Source organism: Mauremys reevesii, linkage group 4 (assembly GCF_016161935.1).
Source record: "Mauremys reevesii isolate NIE-2019 linkage group 4, ASM1616193v1, whole genome shotgun sequence".
NCBI classification, from domain to species: Eukaryota; Metazoa; Chordata; order Testudines; family Geoemydidae; genus Mauremys; species Mauremys reevesii.
Genome location: NC_052626.1, coordinates 53,476,253 through 53,490,031, shown reverse-complemented (window position 1 = coordinate 53,490,031; position 13,779 = coordinate 53,476,253). Strand labels below are relative to the sequence as shown.

The following is a 13,779-nucleotide window of genomic DNA, read 5'->3' as shown; positions in this document are numbered from 1 at the left end:
GTACAGTATTTATATTCAAATTGATTTATAATATATGCTAAATATGAGAGAGTTGGCATTTTTGTAATAGCATGCTGTGACACTTGTATTTTTATGTCTGATTTTATAAGCAAGTAGTTTTTAAATGAGGTGAAACATGGGGATACGTAAGCCAAATCAGACTTCTGAAAGGGGTACAGTAGTCTAGAATGTTTGAGAGTCACTGATCTAGTCAGTGTATTTGGTGACTTTAAAACTGTATGAGCCTAATTTTCTAATCTCTAAATTTGATCCTGTGAAGCAATAAAAAACAATGCTCAAAAAAAGAGGGAACAGTTGAAAGCCAGTTGTTTCTAAAAATGAATGTGTCCTCAGACTATCAGGCAATTTTGTATGTGTGTATGTTTCAATTTGCAGACATAAATAGGTGTTCCAGTTTTTTGTGGGTGTATTTTTATAGGTCCTTTTGAAATTTCATAGCTATGTTTCGTTAGAGCTAAGAAATTAAGATATGAAATTGTTGTAGACTAGTACTTTTTACCTATATCTTTTTTGGTTAAGAATGTAAAGAATAAAGTCAGATAGCTTTTGAGTGCATAGTTCTGTTGTAAGCAATATCATTTTGTATTCTCATTCTTGAGTGCTTTTTTCTCTTCTTGTAGGAATTCAGGGCATTTGAACTCCTCCGCAGTGGCCTGGATAGATCCAAATACCTCTTGGTGAAAGAAGCAAAGATCATTGCAATGACTTGTACTCATGCGGCCTTGAAACGACATGACCTGGTTGAATTAGGCTTCAAGGTAATGATTCCAATAATGGCAATATGCTAATCTAAAATATTTTCCTGCATTAAACATCCTATATTGTAAACTTAGACCATTATGTTGACTCACTGCAATTTTTAATCTGTTAAATTACCTAGTTTTCCTTTTAATGAAAAATAATCAACATAAGTACCTTATATGATGCTTCTTGGTAAGGAGGATTGAACCTAACTATCAATATTAACAAAAAAAGTTGAGATCCTTTAAGATATTTTGAGTATTGAAAGGCATAAAGATGTTAATTTGAATATTGCTTGCATATATGAAACTGTGTGCTTGTGTGTAGTGGTCATGACTTGTTTTCTTACTATTTATGCATTCCATAAATGTATATCATTCTGTTTGAAGAAATTGTACATTTCTGTAGTAGTAGACTAATGTGATAAATTGTAGTGATTGCATGCCAAGATAAAAGCAGGTGGAGAGCTGAAATAAATAAGACCCTGTTAACATGTTCTTTAGCTAAATAATGAACAATTTGAAGAAGAGGCTCATGTAGCAGCACTTGCTTTTTCCATTGTAGAGTGTAAATATCAGTGCTGCATTTTCACTTAGGTTTAGTCAGCACACAGTTTTTATACTGGTGTAGCTATTTCAGTTAGAGAGAGAATAAATTCTAGACCAAAATTGGTTTACTTAAAAAAATGTAAGTAAATGATTTTGGAGTTTGGTCCTTCTTCCAAAGTAGGCAGATCTGTTTGGAGTTGGGACTGGGCAGGACTGTCCTCCCTACCTCCAAACTAGATATGGCTATTATGTGGGTAATGGAATGGAGTAGGATAAACAGAAGAAATGGAGTTGTTTGTCTCCCTGGTGAATCTGTCTTCATCAGCAAGTTTTCTCCTCCTCCTCCCCCCCTCCCCCTTTCCTGCCAGTTGACCTTCAGAAATATGAATGGAAGAAGCAGCTTAGGGCTTATTCCTCGAACAAGAAAGAAAAGGAGAAAATAAAATAGAGACCCAATGCAAAGTAAATAAAGAACTTAATATAATAAGATTGGTATTCAACTTATTCTGTCATTGATACAAGCCACACTTTCCTCTGAAAAGGAAGAGAAAAGGTAGGCATAGCATTCGTTTTATCTTAGAACCTTGTTGATTGAGTACTGAGCAGCATTATAGGCTGATGCTGATAATGAGATTTTAGTCACAGACGAATACATGTGGACTTATTTATTTAGGTTCTAATGGAAATGTGTCTTCATGCTCATCGATGCTTCTCAGACAGAAAAGAAATGTTGCTGCTCCTTTGGTACAAGTCTATGAAAAGTTAATTTCAACTGTCTGTATATCTGGTTCTGAAATAACTTCTCCCCATCAAAAATGTACTCCAGTTTCTGTTCTTGTTTTATGTTTTTATTGATCAGAATTTTTAATCCCCCGTCTCTTTCAGTATGATAACATCTTAATGGAAGAGTCTGCTCAGATTCTGGAGATAGAAACCTTTATACCTCTCCTCTTGCAGGTGAGAATTTCATTGTAAAATAAATTACTGCTCTCTCAAATCTTGAACAGTAGGTTTTTGCTAATGACCGAAAGTGTGATATGCATTCTTGAGAATAGTATTTGCTTGTTACACTTAAATGATTTTGGCATCATGGGTGTATCCGTTTCATCCTCCAGAAGAGGGCCCAGTACTGAAAGTTCCAGTTTCCACTGAAGTAGTAGGAGTTTGGAAGGGTTGGCACTTTCAGGATCAAGCCATCAGTTCATAAACTCTCTTCATTATTAGTAGGGCTCCGTGTCTATCATGGAGGTCGTGGAAGTCACGGATTCCATGACTTTCTGCAACCTTTGTGACTTCTGCAGTGCCTGGTGTGACTGACCCCAGGGCTGCCCAAGCAGCTGGCTCAAGGGCCAGCTGCTCAGGTGGCCCTGGGGACAGCCATATCGGCCGCTGCTGGAGCAGCCCCGTATCAGCCACACTGGCTGCTGCTCGAGTGGCCCTGGACAGCTGGCCCCAGGGACAGCCCAAGCAGTAGCTGGTGCAGCTAGCCCTGTGAACTACCCGAGCAGCAGTCCTAGGGGTGGCTGAAGCAGCCACTGTCGGTGGCCCCTGGCAGTGGCCCTCAGGGCAGCTGGAGCAGTGGCCCCCAGCAGCTGGTGTTGCTGGCCCTGACTGCCCCTTACAGCAATTCCCCTTCCACCCCCAAGATTTAGTCAGGGGTATTTATAGTATAAGTCATGGACCGGTTATGGGCTGTGAATTTTTATTTATTGCCTGTGACCTGTCCATGACTTTTTTATTTAAAAAAATCTTTGACTAAATCGTAGCCTTTATTATGAGTTATTGATTCTTCTGTACTTTTTTTTTTTGTTATGCAGTTTATCTAACTTTTGGTTGAAATGTAGTCTGGCTTAAATGATAGCTGGATCAGGCCCTTTGGTTTGAAATGCTTTTGTTACTTACCTTGATTAACAAGATTTTGGGAAGTATTTTGTAGAAGATTTTTTGCTATAAAGTACAGGAATTTATTATGAATTTTAATGTTTTCCTGCGTCATATTAGAAACATTGAGTGTATTTTATCAAAGTCTTTGTTTTTGTAAAACAGGCAGTTTTTAAAGTTGTGTATACCTACATACATATTTTACAATAAATATAGATAATGGAAAGACAAGACTAATGGTACAGAGACTTTTTATAACAGAAGAGTTTGTGACTATATGGTCCCATCTGCATTGAAATAATATATGAATAGTTTTGACATGGATCATCTCAATGCATCACTAATTTGTAATAGGAAGCAAAGAGAACTCCGTAGTTCCTGTAAGTCATAAGTTGCAGAAGCAAAAATAGCTGCTTGGTGTCTAGTAGTGGGCAGGCCTTCCGGTAACTAACTCTGTCCTTAGCAATTAGGTGTTTGGAAATGGTATAGTGGATTTGGGTATAATGGGCCTGATTCTGATCTCAGGTTTCTACTCCTGTATAAATGAAGTTACTCATGATTTGCTCCTGATACATGCTGATTAGAATCAGGCTCAGTCTATGGCTCAGTGACTAAATTCTCATCTTTGTCTGAGCTATATGCACCTCTCTGCCACTTCATAACAATTGCTTATTTCAAAATTGGCAACTGTGAAATCACAATATTCTGCATATAAAATAAATGTAGCTATTTCATGTGACCTCTCCTTTTTTGTTCTTGTAACCTGTGGAATAATTATAGCAAATCACCAGCTCTGCTGTAATTAAGGCTGTGTGTTCAAGTTGACTATTCTAAGTGCTCTAAAATAGACATGCTTACTTGAATTTTCTTGACATTTTCTGTACCTCTTGGGAGCCAGGTGAGACATTTTGATCCAGTTTTTGAGTCATTTGAACAAGGGGTTCCTGAGATACAACCTCCCTCCTCCCCCCAAATCAGCTGTTTACCAAATCACCCGATTTTTCATACACTCTCTTTGTACAGACCTGGGGCTCAAACTATGATTCTAGTCCTCCACAAACTGATCACAGCCACTCTGGAATGATCTCCGCTAGTGCACAGTTCCCACTGCCCCTTTGGGGAAGCAACATTGCAAAAGTTAAGGGCAAAGTTTGTAACTCCAGGTTAGCACGAGTTAAACTGCCATGCCTAAAAGTGAAATGCACATGTGCAGCAAGACTAGGTCTCTATTAACAGCTAGAAGAGTTGGGACACTCAAGATGACATGCTGTGGTCATTGAATCTGAGCTCTGTGAATTCAAACCCTACCCATGGCAGCTTTCTGAGAATGTGTTTTGTGTGTTCCTAGCTCTCTGCCTCTGTGCTGTAGGGTTTCTTTTTGGAAACTTTGCACTGAGACCAAAGTTTCTTGTTTAAGAGCAATATTATAAAGTGCTGTAAAATCCACATGCAGGTTTTGATTTTAATTTAGAAGTATTGTCAAGGAAATTAGCATTCATTTAAATGGAGGAAAGATGAAATACGCTAAATGCATACTAAAGACATGTAATCACAACTTTACTCTGTTCCTGAACAATGGACCTGAGTGTAAACATAAAAAAGCATTTTGCTGAGTTACTTTGTCCAGGGGTTCCTGATATACAGCCCTCTAATATGCACTGCTCATAAAATGTTCAGATTCTTATAACTTTTGGTGCAGAGCTAGGGCATATAGGGGTTCAGAGGAGTGGGGGGCGGGAGTTGAAGTGTAGGAGATGTAAGGGGGTTGGGAGGGGGCAGGGATTCTGCTCCTTTGCCAATGTATGCCCCTTAGGGCTCTGCTCTGGCCAGCACACCCCTGGACAATGACTCTTAGCAGCATAAAGAATCATCCAAACACTTTTTGAAAACCCAGTTTGATGGCGAGAACTTTGATTAACTGGATTTCCAAAAAGTAGTTTGTGTCTGATCCCTCAATAAGTAAAGGGATCATTCTGAAAGCGACCTAACATTACTAATACATTGTGACCAATATAACAAAGATTCTGATTTCTGCAGAAAAATATCTTGAAGTTGTTTCCCTCTTCCTCTTTCTTCTTCCTGTATCTCGAGGTTCACTGCAGCGTCTCCTGCTTGCCATGCTGGGGATTAGCTCTGTCATCTCTGCCTGCAGACCCACCCACCACAGTCAAAATCCCACAGTGTCTTCTTCATGACTCGGCCCTCTAGCCACCATCCGTGTTTACCCTCTTCTGCAGGGAGGAGGGGCAGTTATGTCAGTCTAATTCCTGCCACTTCCCCAGTGGCGAGTGGGAGGAACCCAGGTTTGCCCACTACTCTGGTTCCCAGCCCAGGGAACCTGTGGATAACAGCTTCCTGCCGTGCCTCTTAATCTTCTCACAGTTGCCATATCTCCCCATGCCCCTTGCACCTTCATCACCCTTCCTCAGGGCATGCAACTACCCAGTCCCGGCACCCAGCTCCTCTTGCTCCCCTAGTCTCTGGCAGCAGTTGCTCTGTCCAAGGTGCAGGTTTCTCAGCTTTCTCAAGGAGCAGTGCTCAGTCCTTTAGCTCCCAACACCAACTTACCCTGCTCTGCCTTGCAGCTCTCATTGGGCCCTGATTGGCTGCCCCATGCATCCTCCCTTTAAGTGGAGGTGTTGTCAAAGGTAAAAACTAGGAGCACAATAAGGCCTGCTGAATCCACGGTTGTATTGCTTCTGTAGTTTCCTTTAAGTCATATCCAGAATTTCTGAAGGTACATATGATTCTTCCTTTTGCCCTCTGTAATAGAGCATTACTACTTCTGTTATATTATCATTGCAGTGGGTCAAATTCATTCTTGCTATAACTCTTACTGTGTTAATGGATAAATGTATCTGATTATGTTAATTAAACATGAGCAATTTAGCATAAAACATTAAACTCTCCTTTTTTCAGGTCATGGGAGACATTGGAAGGGCAGTAATAGAGGCCTTTAGACCAGTGGTGGGCAACCTGTGGGCAGCACGCTGCCTGTCAGGGTAATCCACTGGCGGGCCGCGAGACAGTTTGTTTACATTGACCATCTGCGGTTCAATGGTGAACCGCAGCCACTGGGAGTTGCAGGCAGGTGTTCTTATGGACAGTCAATGTAAATAAACTGTCTCACGGCCTGCCAGCGGATTACCCTGATGGGCCGCATGTTGTCCACTGCTGCTTTAGACTAACATTTCATTTGCAGTTCAGTGCAGTTTAAAAACAAATGATATTAAATATTGAAAATTAGTGCTTATAACAAAGCCAGTTTGACCCTTACTTTACTAGAATTATTTTAATAAAGGTAATGCCTGGTCATATGATAACCCAGGTTAATTCTGCAATTTTTTAATTGTTTTAATAGAATCCCCAAGATGGATTCAGCCGACTGAAACGATGGATTATGATTGGTGACCACCATCAGTTGCCACCTGTCATTAAGAACATGGCTTTTCAAAAATACTCCAACATGGAACAGTCTCTCTTTACACGCTTTGTTCGTGTGGGGGTGCCAACTGTTGACTTGGATGCTCAAGGCAGAGCAAGAGCAAGGTAAGATAAAGGAAAAAAGTCAGGAGGTCTTATTCACAGGTACCAGGTTAAAAACATATAGTTTTGAATAACTTACTTCCTTAAGTATTAAGGCCAAATTTGATCTAACGGTATCGCTTTAACAGCTAGTGGAGGTGGAAGTATCCTTCTTAGGAACTGGTACATTGCCCAGACTTCAAGAACATTGAAATCAAATTCAAGATCACATTACAAATCTAGAGAAATGCACCTTTCATGTAACATTATGATGACATGGCCTTCAGCTCTTAAATATAAGAGGCATTCATGATTGAATCTTCATATTTTCATAATACCTCTATCATACAATACATTCCATTTCTCCCTTGCATCCATGATTCACACATTTGTTATTTCAGGGCTGGAGTGCCGTAACTCTCAAGTTTATTCTATCAATAAGGTCAACCTTAAACTCAACACTCAGGAGCCTGGGAATGGCTAGCCCTAGAGAAAAAAAACAGGAGTACTTGTGGCACCTTAAAGACTAACAAATTTATTTAAGCATGAGCTTTCGTGAGCTACAGCTCACTTCTTCGGATGCATAGAATGGAACACACAGATGGGATATTTATACATACAGAGAACATTTGCAATTTGTGGCAATTTGTGGCAATTTTGCAACAAAAAAACTTCAAAAACAGACTCCAAAGAGAAACTGCTGAACTTGAATTAATATGCAAACTAGATACTATTAACTGTGGGTTAAACAAAGACTGGGAATGGTTGGGTCATTACACCAATTGAATCTATTTCCCTATGTTAAGTTCTCCTCACACCTTCTATGGGCCATCTTAATTATCACTTCAAAAAGTTTTTTTCCTCCTGCTAACGATAGCTCATCTCAATTGATTAGACTCTGCCTGTTGGTATGCATACTTCCACCTTTTCATGTTCTCTGTATGTATAAATATCCCCTGTCTGTGTGTTCCATTCTATGCATCGGAAGAAGTGAGCTGTAGCTCACGAAAGCTCATGCTTAAATAAATTTGTTAGTCTTTAAGGTGCCACAAGTACTCCTGTTTTTTTTGCGGATACAGACTAACACGGCTGCTACTCTGAAACCTAGCCCTAGAGAGTACATCATAGCAGTATTCCATACCCCCCAGTGGGTCCTGTTGTATTCATTTATATGGAATGAAGGGCCCAGATAGTCAAAGGTGTTAACATGACCTTGGAGCTGTCCAACATAAAACAGTTTTAAACAAGGCTCAGGGTTTAGTATACAGAGACCTCAGCCAGCTTAGTACCATGGCAAACACACTATTTCAAATCCTTTTAACTTTTATTTAAAAATACATAAAAGAAAGAAGAACAGTTAAAGCATTTGAAATGTTTTAAATAATGCTTTCATTTTAACAACAACCTTTGTTCCCTTTAGCTGTAGAGTTTTTTCTAAAGGAAAACCCCCCTTTTTTACAGTCTCTTACATGGAGAAAACTGTCCTTTTTAGGGAAAATTGAGAAAAGTAGTTAAGATGAGATGGGCTGTTTTTGTTGCTGCTGTTAAAGCTCAATCCTGATTCCTAGAAGGGAGAGAAAACAACAAAGATAGAAAAATGCAGCTTCTGTTTCTGGTGTTGACTCTCACTTGCAACCTCACTGCTGTACCAACACTGGCACCGACATGGTCTTATCATCCACTCCAAGACTTGGCAAACTCGTACCAGCATAGGGCTGTTCAGGGCATTGTTTTTAGCTGCCTCTCTCTGGTCACAGACTTACAGGAGTGATGCAAAATATGCAGTCTTGCCTGGCTAAGCCAGACCCTTATTAGACAGAAGGCAAAAGGAGAGGGCTAGGAAAGAGAAGAAATAAGATTAGGAAAGAAAACAATACACAAACGCGAGGGTATGTGTGTGAGGTGTAAGTTAGTCTTTTTTTTAAAACAAAGTAAAATGAACATAATAAATGAGAACTTTTAAAATTAATTTTTCCATTATAAAAATTTATTGAAAAATTAAAAGCTTTGCAGAATATTTGTTTTCTGAGCATATTCACTATAAATATTTTTCAGGAAGATTTGCATTTTTAAATTATAATGTTTGAGTATCTAATGCAACTAAACGATAAATAAAGTTAAATTTTGCCATCTGTTGCTTTGCATCTCCCTGGAAAATTTGCATGAAAGGATTGAAGAATTCCTACATTTTGATGCAAACAACTCCTGATCAAGGTTCTCACTTATCCTGCCCCATCTCCCTTCACCTCCCCGGTTTTAGTTGTAATGGACACTTTATGGGAAGCTACTTATTTTAAATATTCTGTCTCTCTGGATATTGACCATTTCCCCTTTTGTTGGAGATGTTTGGGATAGGCTTCCCTTTCTGAAAATGCAAGAAACAATTTAGACTTCTCAGTGATGCTCCAGGTTTGAGTGTTCCCCTTCTGCCAGATTCTTTGCATATGGTGGACAAACAGCAGCACTTGAACCTTATCGATTGCTAACCTTTAAAATGATTTGTTGGCAAAATCCCTTCTCCCCCCCCCATCTTTCTTTTCCCTGGAGGGTTGGGGGTGGAAACCAATATTTCCCTAACATTTTGCTCCCCAAATAGTACCACCCACCAAATCCTTTGTTCCATCTTTCCTTCCCCATCATGATATAGCCTACCAAAGGGTGCAAGCCCATAGTTAGGAGGTGCTCAATCTGTGAAGTGACAGCCTTGAGAATCATGGATGCGGAACTTATTTGAAGAGCCTCATTGTGCAAAGGGAAAGAGCTCAAAGTTAGGGCAATTTATTGGGATCTCTGCATTCCCCTGCCCAAACTAGTCAGGATTCTTCTGGAGATATCTCTGCAAAAATGATTCCATCCTCTCCATCTTTTGGGACTCAACAAAAAAAAGACCATTCACAATGATCAAGAATTATACTGGGCCCTTGAACCCAAATTCACACACTCTTCACCCTACCAAGAGTTGATGTAACAGTGGCATGCATAGCAAAAGGCAGTAATTTTTTGCTGAGGGAGATTTCATCACAAAAGATCTTGCAGAAAGTAACATAGAAGCCATCCATAAAAGAGACTTTGAAGCATTAGCAGCCCTTAGAGCCACCCTGGCAATCTCTAGCACCACAGTGTGCTGGTGTAATAAGCTAAAAAGCCTTGATCCCTTGATGAATTTGTTAGTGAAGGACTGATCCATGAGACTAAATGAAAGCCAAATCTGGCTTTTCCTTTGAACAGTAGATAACTATTGAAAGTAAATCCCCACTGTGCCTCCAAGTTCTTGGGTGGAATCCTGGTTGGGAAGAAGGTTGGTAGGATGGGATTGAGGACACACACAGATGAGTGTTTGCCCTTCTTGGACTTTGCTGGAGTGAAAAGCAATGAGTCCTCATACGAGGACAGAAGTTATTTTTGTTCTTAACTGCAACAAAGGTATCAGAGAAGGGACTCTACTTATTCCATAGCTTAAGACCTTGCCCAAGACCACCAGAGGGAAGGTAGAATCAGGGAACTCTGGTCTGCCTTTATCAGCAACAGACCTGTAATAGCAAGATACCCTACTTCACAGACATCTGTTTTTATGTGACCATACGATCCCCCTAACAGTTGAGATAAGCAAAATGAAGACCAGTTTTCATGAACTAGACAAGGTTTGTCAGGATCAAGGCACTGAGGTCTTGCGTGGAGAGGTGTGATGCTGTATGGAATATGGGTGATCATTTATAATATTATTGGTACCAATATTACAAAATTATAATGAATCTTACAACATATGCCATGTAAGATATCAGTGGAAATGTTATGATTTGCTAAGTATGATAATCTGGTTTATATGTATTATCTTTATATTGTGAATTACAAATATGTGTGGTATATTTGCATCTCCAGCCCATGCTGTGTTTCTGAGTGACACTCCTAGACAGATTGTCATCAACGCTATCTAGCCTGTTTGATGGCCCATCAAGGGCTATCAGCTGTACAATGAACCCGCCTATGAGACAGCAGGACTTGTAGGGACACGCTTGTGGACAGGGAACTCCAAGAGCTTTTCCATGCCCATGTGCTGTGAACTTGTGTTTGGGACAGAGGATGTACAAGCCACATGGCAAAGGATATAAAAAAGCAGCTGCATCTTTTCCATTTTGCCTTCAAACCTGCTTCTCACCTCTGGAGTATCTTCTCTAGAAACTGAAGTTTTGAACAAAGGACTGATAGACCCACCCAAGCTTTGGATGTGTTCCACAGGGACTTTACAAGCCAGCAAACTCACCAATGCTGTTAAGACTCACAAGTACAATTTGCTCTCCTTTTAGCAGCCTGCCCTGACCTTCGTATTTTCAGTGTGGGCTACCTTAGGCATCTCGGGTCACAGTCTTATTCATCTTTATCTGTTGTTCCTAGGTCTTCTGGTCTTATGCATAGTTATTACTCTGCTCAGTCTTCCTTGCAGGCAGAATTTTCTCTTCTGTCTGCCACTTCTCAATCAAGATTAACTAAATCTGATAGCTTGGTTAGTTGACCAGCAAGTCCAAAACAAGATACTCCTCCAAATAATAGATTCTGCTAGCTTTGTGCAGGTTTTTCACTCATTTGTCCTGCAAGAGTCTAGACAAAAAACCTTCTACTGGTATCAGAACAGAAATATATCAACTCTCTGAAGCCAGGATTTTCTTACAGCAGTGATTTTCAACATGTGGGGAGCCTAAGATTTCCAAAGGGGTCTGCACTTTCTTTCTTTCAAAAAATTTTTAGAGGCCCACAAATGAAAAATGGTTGAAAACCGCTGTCTTACAGCATGACCTAGACCTGGGCCCAAGACATTCCATCATTTCATTACATGTCTCAACATTAAACAGCGGCATAAATGCAAGCCCATCCAAGTCTCCTATACCTGATGGTAACAGTTTCCTTGTGCAGCATGACTACCCAAGCCAACAATTAGGGATTTTTTTCCTACCTGGGATCTGTACACAATACTGTGTTTTCATGATCCAGGCATTCAAACCTCTATGGGATCTAACTCTTTGTGTTTCCATTTTATAAATAATAATAATAACTAGATGAGTTTCTGAAATATCTGCTCTCAGAACACGCTAGCCTTACTGCATCTTCCACAGGACCAACACTGTTGTTCATTCTCCAGAGTCATTTGTATCAAGATGACTTCTTCCTTTGGTACCTGACAGGAAATAATTCTGCCTTATTAATAAAAATAATACCTAGCTCTGGTGTAGTGCTTTCCATCATTAACTCTCTAACGCGCTTTACACAGGAGGTCAGTGTTGTCCACATTTTATGGATGGAGAAACTGATCGAGGTGAAGTTATTTGCCAAGATCACCCAGTGGGCCCTTGACAAAGCCAGGAATAGATCCTCATCTCATTCCTGTGCCCTATCCACTAGGCATTCATTTTACTCAAAGCCTCACTATCCAAAAGAAAAAGCATTTAAAATATTAAAATGTACGTTGGTGGAGCCTGTCCATATAGGAAAAGATCTTTTGTTTTCTTTTATTTTCATACCTGGGTCTGAAGCATCTAAACCAATCCTGGCTAGGTGGATCAAGTTCTGTATTAGCAGTGTATTCAGCTACCAATAAACTGATCCCAGAGGGGATAAGAGGCCACTCAGCACATTCATGGTAACATCCTAGCCAGAAAGGGCATCAGCCACCACAAAGGAAATCTGTAAAGCTGCCACCTGGTCATCTATCAACACTCTTACAAAAGCCTCACAGGCGTGACCTGCATTCCTTTGCAGAAACATCCTTTGGCAGGAAGGTTCTCTGAGCAGTGTGCCGAAAATAGACTAATTTTAGAGGAGGAGGTGGAAGAACATTCTTTCTTCTGTTCCACTTCTTCCGTCTTTCCTACCAGTTTTTCTTAATGCAGTTTCATCCCAAACGTCTCAGACTGGGAGAGCAGTCAGAATCCAGAATGGAACATATGTTACCTTATTTCTGAGACTGGCTTCTCCTCCTCAGACTGCCCCATCTGAGATACAGTTTCCAATTCCCTATACTGTTATACCAATATAATAAAAACCAGCAGGATCTTATTAAGAAGGATAAGGCAAAGATGCCACATTTATTGTAAATATAATAATAAGGCAAAAGATAAAAATAAACAACATTGTTTAACTACTTATTCCTATTACTACTTATTCCTTATACACACACACACACACACACACACACACACATATATAAAATTTTCATTCACACAATCATTCATTCAGGTTCTGTATAGGTGTTATAGTTACCAGCTAGAAGTTGTTCATGCCAAGTTACTGGCCAGGTATCTTGGTCATGAGGATGGAGCCGAGTCTGTGTCAGATGCACCTGATGCTCCTGGAGGTTGGCAGCAGAACTAGGGACTCAAAATCCTCAGTTTTTAGAGTCCATTTTTATAGGAATTAATTCCTATGTTAGTCTATGGGAACCGTTTCATCCTGCTGTTGTTGGCTCAATTAGCAGATGGCACGTTCCTGGTGGCTCCACACTGTCTAAAGTGGCACATTCCTTCCAGGTGTTTGGGGTGGATCCCAGTTTCCTCCGGGGGTTGTCTGGTGGTCCGCTTGACACATTCTTCAGCCGATGGATCTTTTCCAGGCTGGCACCTCCCTAACCATTCACGTACATCAAACATTCATCAACATACATTCCATATCTTAACCATATTTTAATTTACTGTCTCCACCACTTTTGGGGTGTGTGTTAATTCCTATGAGATTCCCGGCCCCGTAATCACAGAGGGTGGGAGTCTGTTTGTTTACATTGTATCAATTACAGCTTAAGGCTAGCATAGTGTTTACTTTAAGAACAAAGTCAATTAACTTGTTTGTAAGTTTTACATACTCTATTACTATCTTTCACAGGACAGATACAATCAGTGCTTTCTGCAGACAGGAGCCCACAAGCCCCAACAGAAGAACTAAAAGACCTCTGCACTTGGTGAAACTGGGGGTGGGGGTCACTGTCACTTGGGGGAATCACTGTTAGTACCCTCTTTAATATCCCTATAATACCATGGTCTTTTCAAGGCCCCCAAGTGTCATCAGTAAATTATATTTA

The 13,779-nt window shown here is 40.2% G+C and overlaps 1 protein-coding gene across 1 annotated transcript in view; it reads left to right on the top strand.

Annotated features, from left to right (window-relative positions):
* AQR (aquarius intron-binding spliceosomal factor) overlaps window positions 1-13,779 on the top strand; it is a 93,827-nt gene that overhangs the window by 61,165 nt on the left and 18,883 nt on the right. The window contains exons 27-29 of the mRNA XM_039536986.1: window positions 642-779; window positions 2,196-2,267; window positions 6,553-6,740. Of these exons, the coding sequence (XP_039392920.1) occupies window positions 642-779; window positions 2,196-2,267; window positions 6,553-6,740 (398 nt within the window). The remainder of the gene's footprint in view (window positions 1-641; window positions 780-2,195; window positions 2,268-6,552; window positions 6,741-13,779) is intronic.